Source organism: Palaemon carinicauda, chromosome 28 (assembly GCF_036898095.1).
Source record: "Palaemon carinicauda isolate YSFRI2023 chromosome 28, ASM3689809v2, whole genome shotgun sequence".
Classification (NCBI taxonomy): domain Eukaryota; kingdom Metazoa; phylum Arthropoda; class Malacostraca; order Decapoda; family Palaemonidae; genus Palaemon; species Palaemon carinicauda.
Window position 1 is genome coordinate 54,918,761 of NC_090752.1, and position 13,032 is coordinate 54,931,792.

Consider the following 13,032-nt stretch of genomic DNA (forward strand, 5'->3'; position numbering starts at 1 on the left):
TGAGATTTCAAGGGCTTCCACGAGGCCCAAGCTGAAGACGAAGCTGAAAATGTTGACAATCCTGAACCTGTTGCTCAATCTGTGGTTGCCGAGATCGTTACACTCGGGACGAACATGCGTCTGGAAGTTGATGAGGCTGACATCAACGAGCTTATCGAGGAGCACCAAGAGGAACTTACGATGACCTGGAGTTGGAGGCCATGCGACTGAATGTCGTTCAGGAAGAGTATTCTAGCGGCGAGGGGGAGGATGACCCACTGACAACGGCAGAAATTGAGGGGGTTCTAGATGACTACTATAAAATGGTGGCTCTTGTAGAAAAGACTCGCCCAGAAAAAAGTATCACATTTCCTGCACTTGAACACTGTAATGAATTTTGCCAGTCATTTCAAGAAAATTTTAAGCAGGCAGAAACAAGCTTCTTTGGACAATTTAAAAAAAAAATAGGCCTTCGGTAGAAGCAGACTAAGTGCTAGATGAAGAAAATATGTAATGTAGTTGAATTTAAAAAACAAAACGTAAACTAAAAAAAATTGGAAAAAGGCAAAAAAAAAAAAATTTATCGTAAAGTTTATCGTAAAGTTAAGTGATATTTCCTGCCATTTGTTAATGTTTCTTAAAATTAAATGTTAATGTTTTCTGTCATTTATTAATCTGTTTTGTAAAGTTGAGCGTTTACGTTTTCTGCCACGTGTTAACGTTATCCACCGTTTGTCGTCCTCCTCTACCGCCCCCACCACTTCGCTCTCGGACATCGCCTCACTCCAAAGGTAAGGTTCCACATTTTTGTTACTGTATTTTTACTGTTTGCTCTAATTATAGATTTCTTTTACAGGTAACCAATAGTCAAGCTATTATTGAATGATCCAAATAATTGTAGTCATACATAGAGTACTGTATAGTGGAGTATATCGTTTTCATTATCATTTAATGTGTTTTTGTAGGGTCTGGAAGAAATTAGGCAATTTACATGTAAAAGGCGACTCACAAGACGAAAAAATCAAGTTACGAAAGCCACTACGGAACTAATTAATTTTGTGATTTGAGGCATTACTGTAGTGGGGAAAATGCAACTTGAAAACAGGTCAAAACATCAACAGCAGAGTATACACCATTACTGGAGTAAAATGACCATTGGTTTGCAACACAGTTCCAGCAAACACTACTGGTAAAACTGGAAGAGAAAAGCATTGGCATGCCATGTCATAAGAGCAGATTAGGCTTGGTCTCCAAAGCAGTCACAAACATCTGTTGAAACCCAACCTGGCAAGGCTTGATAGACTTTGAATAATGCAAAACAGCATTGGAAAAAGATAAAATTTAATAAGGTGAGAAATAAACTGAAATATTTACATAGATCTGGCAATACAATCCAATTCAAATAAAGCTTACTAGTTAGTTAAAAAAATATTGTAGATTATTAATAAAAGGGATGAAAATGTTAATGAAATGAATGGACCCTAAGTCACAGCAGCAAAGCTGGGGAATATTATCTACATGAAAGTGCACAAGGAAACACCATATAATGAGCTCTGTAATTACTGTCAACCAATGGTTAACAATGTGCATGTACATACAATTACTTATAAATCTCTTGCTTCTGCCTTTAGACTTAATAATCAGCATGTCGGGACAACCATGCCTGCAACTTTGGATCAAGATGATAATCGAGAATGCCAAGAGCAAGAGCAAATAGTTTTGTGCTAATAAGCTTCTTCTTAGCACTTTTCACATATGAATTTACTTGATTTATAGGATTTGAGTCATAGGACTCAAAACTGGGCCCTTGGATAATTTCACATGAGTATTCTCCTCTATTTTAATTTGCTGTGCAAACTCTGCTAGTTCCCTGACTTATAAGAACTCCTTTTTTTTCACCAAGCAAACTAAAATACAAAAAGTATACCAAATTCTAGCTGACATACAAATATGCAAATAAACTTTTCATTTTCTGTTGCATACATTCAAAATGGAAACCCACAAGACTGAAAGCAGAGCTAATAACGAGATTTTCATACCTTCATTTCAAGGAAATTTCTGTAATTGGTTCAATATTCAACATACTAATTGTCATCAGTGAAAATGTTTGATATGACACAGACATATTGTTGGTAGATGAGTGGTGATTAAAATGAATCCTGTTAACTTATTTACTAATTGTCGCTCTCAATGCTTTTGTAGTTGTTACTCAAAATTTAGATCCTACAGCCAAACGTACTATTTGATGTAGAGTATTTCAAATGAGGCAAAACTATTACGGAAAAAAAAAAAAACATACTACGGTACAAGTATCTCATAAATTAGTATTGTAACCTAGTTGTTTGCCAACAGGATAGTAGTGTAGTAAGATATGTTAATGTAATTAACTTAGATTGAAAACATAATCTAGGAATTATAAAGATAGCATATTTTTCTAAAATCATTTCATAGGGTCTTCAATAAAAAATGCTTTAAATCCTTTTAATTACAGACTTTATCTATATAACAATAATATGGAATACCATAAAGTCTGATGATATTCTACAGCAGACCTGGTATATAATACAAATGTACCTTGGCAAAAAGGACATCTGTTAGTGTACTTTTTATCTTGTATCCCAACCAGGAAAAAAAAAATAAGTGCCTTTCTTCAGACAGCTAAAAATCTTCACTTATTAAATAGATCACATCTTTTAACTGCTGTACTAGTAGAAATTTATTATGAAAGGTAGGCCTTTACAAAATGTCAACTGGAAAAGCTTTGGCTATATTAAGGTAAAAGTTTTCTACCCTGAGAAGTGGAAAACTCTTGGTTATCTTACGGAGAAAATTTTCTACCCTTTCATAAAAACGGCTATATTAAGGTAAAAGTTTTCTACCCTGAGAAGTGGAAAACTCTTGGTTATCTTACGGAGAAAATTTTCTACCCTTTCATAAAAACAGTCTCATTTTATTCGTTTCTAAGATTTTCCAGTGAACCTTCATTTCATTAAACATAAAAGACTAGTTGTTGATATTAAAATTCTGAAATTCTCGAGTTCTGAGCTACTGCTTTCCAAAATACCCTTTTATGCAAAAACAATTAACTCTATATGCTCTTTCTCAACAATGGAGAGATTTTTTAGAATATTCTTTTTATGCAACAACCTTTCAATTGACCTATCCTCAGTCATTTACAGGGTTGGTTTAAAATGACATAGAAATGGGAGCATTCTTAAAATCTTTTCAGGAACATGGTAATTGCTCATTTCAAAGTTATTTTCATCTGTCTAGATAGATGGTCTTACCAATGAAGCTCAAGAACTCTACAGGAAAAAAAAAAGGGAATGCATATGTCCAAATTGAGACAAAAGGGCATTAGAAATCAAAATAATAATTTTCCTACAAAAATATCTAAGGATGGCACAAAACTCCCACTACTATATCTATATAAATTCCTAAGCCAAATAAAATATAAGAAAATGTGAAGAGCACATGTGAGCTAAATCTTTAAATAGGAATGTGAACTGTACCACATAATACTCTTGAGCTTCAAAAGTATATAGAAAAAACAATATAAGTACAGCAGCACAGATGAATATTACTCCTTACACCTTTTACAATAATATGAAGCCTTTTAAGGAAATAAAATTAATTCAATCCTAGTATGTTTCTCGTGTTTGAGGGAGAAACCAGATCTCATAATTTGTGACAGGAAAACTATGAACCTGAATGCATAGGTCTAGTCCTTTGAAATGTCAATTTAAGCAATTTCCATTAGTTAAAACTTCATCATATGCTTGTAAATTTTGTAAAAGTATTGACATAAAAACACAAACCCTACATGTGCTGTATCCATTCAGGACAAAATAAGCAAAAAATGGAATCCAAGCAGTCGGGATTTACTTCACAATACCCATGGTACTGTACCAAACACTATAAGTTCCCTTTCCACTGTCTTTTGCAAGATTACTTCATTTTGCATAGGTAACGAAGCTGTAACATCTTTACGTCAGCGTGATCCAACTTCACCACTCCTTCGTTATGATCAATAGAAAGCAGATTACCAGTCTGTTCTCTTTCCTCACCAAATATAACCTGCAAAAGAGAAAATTACATTTTGCAAATATTTCTAATAAAAAATGACAAGCCAGCATGAAAATGTTATTTTTATTAATAAAATAAATTTTTGAATATACTTACCCGATAATCATGTAGCTGTCAACTCCGTTGCCCGACAGAATTCTATGGAGGGATACGCCAGCTATCACAATACTAGAAGGGGGTGTACTTACCAGCGCCACCTGTGGCCAGGTACTCAAGTACTTCTTGTTGACACCTCCTCAATTATTCCTCGGTCCACTGGTTCTCTCTGGGGAGGAAGGGAGGGTCGATTAAATCATGATTATCGGGTAAGTATATTCAAAAATTTATTTTATTAATAAAAATAACATTTTTCAATATTAAACTTACCCGATAATCATGTAGCTGATCCACACCCAGGGAGGTGGGTGAAAACCAGTGTACAAGATTAAAGGATAGCTAAGTATCCCATATTTCATATAACAGTTATCTCAAATAACAATGAAATAATAAGTACCTGGTAAGGAAGTCGAATAGAACCGTTACTCTGCCTCTTTATTTAAAGTTCGTCTTCCTTACTGAGTGCAGCGTTCCTCTTGGAGGCTGAATCAACCCAAAGGTGCCAAAGTACACGGGGTTGCAACCCCTACTAAAGGACCTCTACCAAACCTTTAACCCAGGCGCTTCTCAAGAATGAATAGACCACCCGCCAAATCCAAGGATGCGGAAGGCTTCTTAGCCTACCGTAACAACCATAAAAACAACAATAAAAGTATTCAAGAGAAAGGTTAAAAAAGGTTATGGGATTAAGGGAATGTAGTGGCTGAGCCCTCACCTACTACTGCACTCGCTGCTACGAATGGTCCCAGGGTGTAGCAGTTCTCGTAAAGAGACTGGACATCTTTCAGATAAAATGATGCAAACACTGACTTGCTCCTCCAATAGGTTGCATCCATTATGCTCTGCAGAGAACGGTTTTTATTAAAGGCCATCGAAGTAGCTACAGCTCTTACTTCGTGGGTCCTTACCTTCAGCAATGCAAGGTCTTCCTCCTTTAAGTGAGAATGTGCTTCTCTGATCAGAAGCCTTATATAATACGAAAGCCCATTCTTGGACATGGGTCTCGAGGGTTCTTGATGGCACACCATAAGGCTTCTGACTGTCCTCGAATAGGTTTAGACCTCTTAAGATAAAATTTGAGAGCTCTGACAGGGCAAAGAACTCTCTCTAGTTCGTTACCTACCATGTTGGAGAGGCTAGGTATTTCGAACGATCTAGGCCAAGGACGTGAAGGAAGCTCGTTCTTTGCTAGGAATCCAAGCTGAAAAGAACATGTTGCAGATTCGGTTGTGAAACCAATGTTCTTGCTGAAGGCATGAACCTCACTGACTCTCTTAGCTGTTGCAAGGCAAACGAGAAAAAGAGTCTTGAGGGTAAGGTCCTTGAAGGAAGCTGACTGGAGAGGTTCGAACCTAGATGTCATAAGGAACCTTAAGACTACGTCTAGATTCCAGCCTGGAGTGGAAAGACGACGTTCTTTAGACGTCTCAAAAGACTTGAGAATGTCTTGAAGGTCCTTGTTGGAAGACAGGTCCAAACCTCTGTGGCGGAGAACTGAAGCCAACATGCTCCTATATCCTTTAATCGTAGGTGCTGAAAGGGATCTCTCATTCCTAAGATGTAGAAGGAAGTCAGCTATTTGGATCACAGAGGTATTGGTAGAGGATATAGAATTGGCTCTACACCAGCTTCGGAAGACCTCCCACTTAGACTGGTAGACTCTACGAGTGGAAACTCTTCTTGCTCTGGCAATCGCACTGGCTGCCTCCTTTGAAAAGCCTCTAGCTCTAGCGAATCTTTCGACAGTCTGAAGGCAGTCAGCCGAAGAGCGTGGAGGTTTGGGTGCAACCTGTCTACGTGAGGTTGACGTAGAAGGTCCACTCTTAGAGGTAGAGTCCTGGGGAAGTCGACTAGCCATTGAAGTACCTCTGTGAACCATTCTCTTGCAGGCCAAAGGGGAGCAACCAGCGTCAGCCGTGTCCCTTCGTGCGAGACAAATTTCTGCAGAACTTTGTTTATTATCTTGAACGGAGGGAATGCGTACAGGTCGAGATGGGACCAGTTCAGTAGAAAAGCATCCACATGAACTGCTGCAGGGTCTGGAACATGGGAACAATACAGCGGAAGTCTCTTGGTTATGGAGGTGGCAAACAGATCTATGGTAGGTTGACCCCACAAGGTCCAAAGTCTGTTGCACACACTCTTGTGGAGGGTCCATTCCGTGGGAATGACCTGATTCCTTCTGCTTAGGCGATCCGCTGAAACATTCATATCGCCCTGGATGAACCTCGTGACCAGAGTGAGGTTTAGACCTCTTGACCAAATGAGGAGGTCCCTTGCGATCTCGTAAAGGCTCCTCGAATGGGTCCCTCCTTGCTTGGAGATGTAAGCCAAGGCTGTGGTGTTGTCTGAGTTCACCTCCACCACTTTGCCTAGCAGGAGGGACTTGAAGTTCAACAGGGCTAGATGAACTGCTAGCAGTTCCTTGCAGTTGATGTGGAATAATCCTTGTTCCTCGTTCCATACTCCCGAGCATTCCCGTCCGTCCAAGGTTGCACCCCAGCCCGAGTCCGATGCATCTGAGAAGAGATGAAGATTGGGGGTCTGAATGGCCAATGATAGACCCTCCTTGAGAAGGAGATTGTGCTTCCACCACAGGAGAGTGGTCTTCATCTCTTGGTTGATAGGGATAGAGACTGCTTCTAGAGTCGAGCCCTTGTCCCAATGAGCTGCAAGATGGAATTGAAGAGGGCGGAGGTGGAGTCTTCCTAGCTCGACAAACAGGGCCAGTGATGAGAGGGTCCCTGTGAGACTCATCCACTGTCTCACTGAGCAATTGCTCCTCTTCAGCATGCTCATGATGCACTCTAGGGCTTGGCTTATCCTGGAGGCCGATGGAAAAGCCCGAAAATCCTGACTCCGAATCTCCATTCCCAGGTACACAATGGATTGGGAGGGAATGAGTTGAGATTTCTCTATATTGACTAATAGACCTAGGTCTCTGATTAAGTCTAAAGTCCAATTGAGGTTCTCCAGACAACGACGACTCGTGGAGGCTCTCAACAGCCAGTCGTCTAGGTAGAGGGAGGCTCTGATGTTCGACAAGTGTAGGAATTTTGCTACATTCCTCATCAGATGAGTAAAGACCATAGGAGCTGTGCTTAGGCCAAAACACAGGGCTTGGAACTGATAGACAACCTTTCCGAAAACGAATCTCAGGAAAGGTTGGGAGTCTGGATGAATGGGAACGTGAAAGTATGCATCTTTCAAGTCCAACGAGACCATCCAGTCCTCCTGTCTGACCGCTGCTAAGACCGACTTGGTCGTCTCCATCGTGAACGTCTGCTTGGTGACATACTCGTTGAGAGAGCTGACGTCCAGCACCGGTCTCCAACCTCCTGTCTTCTTGGCCACAAGAAAGAGACGGTTGTAGAAGCCCGGGGATTGATGGTCCCGGACTATAACCACTGCCTTCTTCTGCACAAGTAGCGACACCTCCTGTTGCAATGCCAGCCTCTTGTCCTCTTCTTTGTAGTTGGGAGAGAGGTTGATGGGCGATGTGGTCAGAAGTGGTTTGAGGCAGAATGGAATCCTGTAACCGTTCCTCAGCCAACTGACAGACTGTGCGTCTGCACCTCTCTTCTCCCAGGCTCGCCAGAAGATCTTGAGTCTGGCTCCTACTGTTGTCTGGAGAAACGTAGAGTCAGTTTTTTCCTTTAGATGTCCTGGATCCTTTCCTAGACTTGCTCCTGTGAGAGTCTGGACGGGAGCTTCCTCGGCTGGGGGCTCTACCACGAAAGGGCGGTATGAACCTCGTAGCAGGGGTATCAGCCACTGGGGAGCGATAAGTCTTGGGGACTGAGGTGGCAACCTTAGACTTACGAGCCGATGAGGCTACAAGATCGTGCGTATCTTTTTGTATCAGGGCAGCAGACAAGTCCTTAACTAGCTCTTCGGGAAAGAGGAACTTCGAGAGCGGAGCAAAAAGGAGTTGTGACCGTTGGCAAGGTGTAATGCTGGCGGAAAGGAAGGTACACAGTTGTTCCCTTTTCTTCAACACCCCTGATACAAACAACGACGCTAGCTCGCCCGATCCATCTCTGATGGCCTTATCCATGCAGGACATTAATAGCATGGCAGAATCTTTGTCCGCAGGAGAGGTTTTCTTGCTGAGGGCCCCCAGGCACCAGTCGAGAAAGTTGAACATTTCAAATGCTCTGAACATCCCTTTCAGTAAGTGATCCAGGTCTGAGAAGGTCCAACAAACCTTCGAGCGTCTCATAGCAGTTCTCCGAGGCGAGTCCACCAGACTTGAGAAGTCAGCCTGGGCAGAGGCAGGTACTCCCAAGCCTGGTGCTTCCCCTGTGTGGCATACCAAACGCTCGCTTTCGAAGTGAGCTTCGTTGGAGGGAACATGAAGGAAGTCTTGCCAAGGTGTTGTTTAGACTGCAGCCACTCCCCTAAGATCCTTAAAGCCCTCTTAGAGGATCTAGCTAGGACAAGCTTAGTATAGGAGGACTTAGCTTGTTGTACGCCCAGCGAAAACTCAGATGGCGGAGAGCGGGGAATAGCAGAGACAAAGTGGTCTGGGTAAATCTCCCTGAGTAGAGCCAAGACCTTACGAAAATCAATAGACAGTGGAGAAAGCTTGGATTCGTCCACGTCTGATGAGGGATCAAGGTGTGCCTCCTCATCATCCGACACCTCATCACCAGAGTGTAGCGAAGAGATCGGACAAGAATGCTGAACCGCAGAGTCAGAACGGGTAGGAACAATAACAGTGGTTTCCTCTTCCAGTAACTGTTGAGGGAAAACCTGAGGCTCAGACTGCAAAGGCTGAACAACAGACGAAGCAGAAGGAAGGCGCATGGGTGAAGGAGGTTGACTCCTAGCAAGAGAGGTTGAACCCAAGGATTGCGCTTGCTGAGCGGAGGACGGAGGCGGAGTAGCACGTTCCTGTTCCTGTGATATGAGCGGAGCATGATGAGGTTGAGGCTGCGCAGAACAAGGTAAAGTTCTCGCAAGCTGAGGCTCCTGAGGCGCAAGTCCAGGGTGTAGAGGAGCTTGCCTTGAGGAGGGTTGAGCTCGCTGCAGCGATGGTTGAGCAGACTGACTCATGGACGGGAGAGGTTGTTGTACCTCAACCGAGAGTTGCACCACTGGTGGAGCAGCAAGGGGAGGCGGAGGAAGAGTGGAATAACCCTCCTGATCCCAAAGTAAAGGTTGCCTTAAAGAAGGCTGAGGCTGAACACCACTGGGAACAGCGAACTCAGAAAGTGGCTCAACATCGTACGCCTGGCAGATGGTGCTGCGACCAGGCGGAGCGAGCGCAGGCGGGGCGAGCGCAGGCGGAGGGAGTGTAGGCGGAGGCGGAGGTGCAACACTCTCAGCCCGACACTCACGCATCAAGTCCGAAAGCTGTGCTTGCATGGACTGAAGCAGAGTCCACTTGGGATCGGCAGAAACGATAGTAGACTGAGGTAAAGCCTTAACAGTCGAGCTCTGTTGTGGCAGAACCTTACTCCTCTTGGGCGGAGTACAGTCGACAGATGACTGAGGCGAGTCAGAGCTGAGCCAATGACTGCAACCTGGCTGAGCACTCGCGGACTGGACTCTACGTTTAAGCGGTCTCGAGACCTGAGACCAACGTTTCTTCCCTGACAGTTGATCAGCGGACGAGAATAAGACGGGCTCAATCGTCTGCAGGTGGGAGTGACGGTCTTTGGAAGACACGCCCGCAACCACCGAGGATAGTTCTGTGCGCCTAACAAGGCCTGCCGAACCCTTATGCCCTTCGACATTGCTTCTCCCCTGGGCATGGGAGCTTGCAAGAGGTCCCGGACTGGGAGGACGACTGGCTCGCACAGAAAAATCCTCACGCACCACACTGGCACTAACACTAGCACTTGGCACTGCACCGACACTAGCACTCGTCACAGCACTGGCACTAACTCCACCCACTGCACTCTTGACCTTCAGTTCTTTAACTTCGGCCATCAGAGACTTATGGTCACTTACCACTGACTCTACTTTATCGCCTAAAGCCTGAATAGCACGCAAAACAACTGACATATCAGGCGGAGGGCACACAGTAGGTTCGGGGGTAGCCACTACAGGGGTAGGAAAAGGTAGGGGATCATGAGGTGAGGAAAACAGTGAAGAGTGAGAAGAACTCCTCCTAACTCTACCTCTCTCTAACTTAGTTGAATATTTTAAAAGACGGACAAATTCCAATTCCGAAAGTCCGGCGCATTCCTCACATCGGTTTTCTAACTGACAGGGCCTGTCCCTACAGTCAGAACAAGCGGTGTGAGGATCTACCGAGGCCTTCGGAATACGCCTATTGCAAGACCTACATCGTCTATGGGAGGGGGCTTGCGAAATGTCAGACATCTTGTAATCCAAAGTTAGCCAAAGGGGGTTCCAAAAACAAGCAAAAATCGTTAACCGTTATATCAGAACTATATAAAAGCTATCTAGCTAATATAAGAAGTTTTCCAGTAAAGCGACAGCCGTTAATCTGAGAGAATACTTCACCAAATATCCGTGAATAAACTCGAAGACCATAAGCGTATCCCAGAACGTCTTGCCGGAAGCACGACAGAGGAATAATTGAGGAGGTGTCAACAAGAAGTACTTGAGTACCTGGCCACAGGTGGCGCTGGTAAGTACACCCCCTTCTAGTATTGTGATAGCTGGCGTATCCCTCCATAGAATTCTGTTGGGCAACGGAGTTGACAGCTACATGATTATCGGGTAAGTTTAATATTGAAAAATCTACGATGATCATTACAGTAAAAATGTATTTCTTCTAACATGCATTATCATGATTTTACTTTAGCACTCATTAGATATATAACTTAGATTCTGTTGCACAGAGGCTGCAAATCAAACTAGACATAAAAAAAAGATGAGAACAAGTAACTGACTAAGACTTTGTTACAAGTCACATGCTAACCATTAGGATAACTCAAAATACAACTAGCATAGCAGATACACTGCATAAGAAATTATATGAAGTTCTGTAAAAGATGGGAAATAAAATTGAATACTTATCAGACATGAATGATAGTTATGGTTTAATTTGTATTTTTAAGGAATATTAATGAATGCATTTGTAAAAAATATTCAGTTAGCAATTCTCAAAGCTAAACTAGTTTTCACTACTGACTCCATTTTAAAGAGATTTTAATTTTTCTGTAACAAACTTTCAATCTCCTTTTTTGCGCCATATTTCCAGAAATATGTCCAGTTATTATTATTATTATTACTTGCTAAGCTACAACCCTAGTTGGAAAAGCAGGATTCTATAAGCAGGGGCTCCAACAGGGAAAATAGCCCAGTGAGGAAAGGAAAAAGGGAAAAATTAAATATTTTAAGAAGAGTAACATCACTAAAATAAATATCTGTATAAACTATATAAACTTCAACAAAACAAGAGGAAGAGAAATTAGATAGAATAGTATGCCCGAGTGTACCCTCAAGGAAGAGAACTCTAACCCAAAACAGCGGAAGACCATGGTACAGAGGCTATGGCACTACCCAAAACTAGAGAACAATGGTTTGTCCTTCTCCTAGAAGATTAATAGAAAATTATACAGGGGAAAATATGAATTCGCATTCCAGCAACTTCTATGAATAGACTTACTTTAACTCTGTCTCCTTGAGCTGGAGTAACTGGCTCAAGGTGAGGTCCTAGGATATTAACAACACGATCTTCTTTGGGAAGGTAAACGGAGCACATACCACCCTACAATGAAGAAATTGTCAGGTTAGAATAAAAGTTTAATCAAATCATGATTCTGTATCTGAAAATCAAGTTAATAATGATAAAAATATTGTCAAAAGCTCTATTCAATGACAGCTAGATTTAAAACTTATAAATACAAAATCAGTTATTTACCGGACAAAAATATTATATAACAGAGCACAAAATTATCTTACATTTTATGAAACTGTAACAACCCATCCCAAAGTAATACTTACAGATACACCACGAATTTCACCCGTTTGGCCGATAAGACCTGAATCATCATGGGTCTCCTTAATCCTAACTTCAATATCAGAAGCTTGCCAATCGGTCATACCTAGGGCATCCATGCCTGTAACGAGGGCATAAAAGTTTTAACTATAATCACACCACACAAAAATGGACTATGAACATTAATAAATTACAAAATAGATTTCAAAAGTATATTAATTTTTTAGCTACACATTCCTAGGTCCTTTAAAATAGGGAATGACTTGAATGGAGCTGGAGCGGTCACTGAAATTGTTGACATAGTACTGCAGTTAATACTAGGTGATGAATGCGGTCGAGTAGTCCTGCCTACTCTTCTTTCAAAGACTGCACTTTTGATCTTTGGTTCAGGACTGAAAGAAGTGGTTTCCTTGACATGTTATGGAATGCTAAAATGTACTTATGACATATTTTATGAAAACTAGATACATAATTAAGATTTCTTGTGATGTACAGTACGTAAGTGTTATTACTGTAAATGACTTAGAGACCAACATAAGATGGGATAAAACAACATGGATATTATCTTTGTATTGAATATTTAAGGAGAACAACAAAGTTGTAATTGACGTATGTTGAACCGACATATCAAGGGGTAATACTGCACAAGGAGTGTGAGAGTTACAGGTCCTAGAGTGACAGGCACAGGGATAAACAGCACTGAAGCTTTAAGTACTGGGGTGATAAGCACCTTGGAAACATGCACAGGTTTAACAGGCCCTTGTGCCTTCATAGGCTTTGGCATTTTCACTTCTACAAAGGCAGAAGCACTCTTAGCAATCTTTTACTACCATTCTTTGGCTTGAGCCCACGGAAGGGATCACCACTGGGGTCAACAATACTGCTAGCACTAGGATCACCACTGAGGTAAATAACACTGTTGGTGCTGGGATCACCACGAGTCACTTGGA

General features: G+C 42.0%; 1 protein-coding gene across 2 annotated transcripts in view; it reads right to left on the reverse strand.

Moving 5' to 3' along the window:
* Positions 1-1,347: 1,347 nt before the first annotated feature.
* Spt5 (Transcription elongation factor subunit Spt5) overlaps positions 1,348-13,032 on the reverse strand; it is a 39,773-nt gene continuing 28,088 nt past the window's right edge. The window contains exons 20-22 of one of the 2 annotated variants that reach the window (XM_068352003.1): positions 12,088-12,203; positions 11,750-11,851; positions 1,348-4,056 (exon numbers count right to left, since the gene is read on the reverse strand). In XM_068352003.1, coding sequence (XP_068208104.1) covers positions 3,928-4,056; positions 11,750-11,851; positions 12,088-12,203 — 347 coding nt within the window. In that variant the 3' untranslated portion in view covers positions 1,348-3,927. The remainder of the gene's footprint in view (positions 4,057-11,749; positions 11,852-12,087; positions 12,204-13,032) is intronic. The other variant, XM_068352002.1, reaches the window with a different exon arrangement.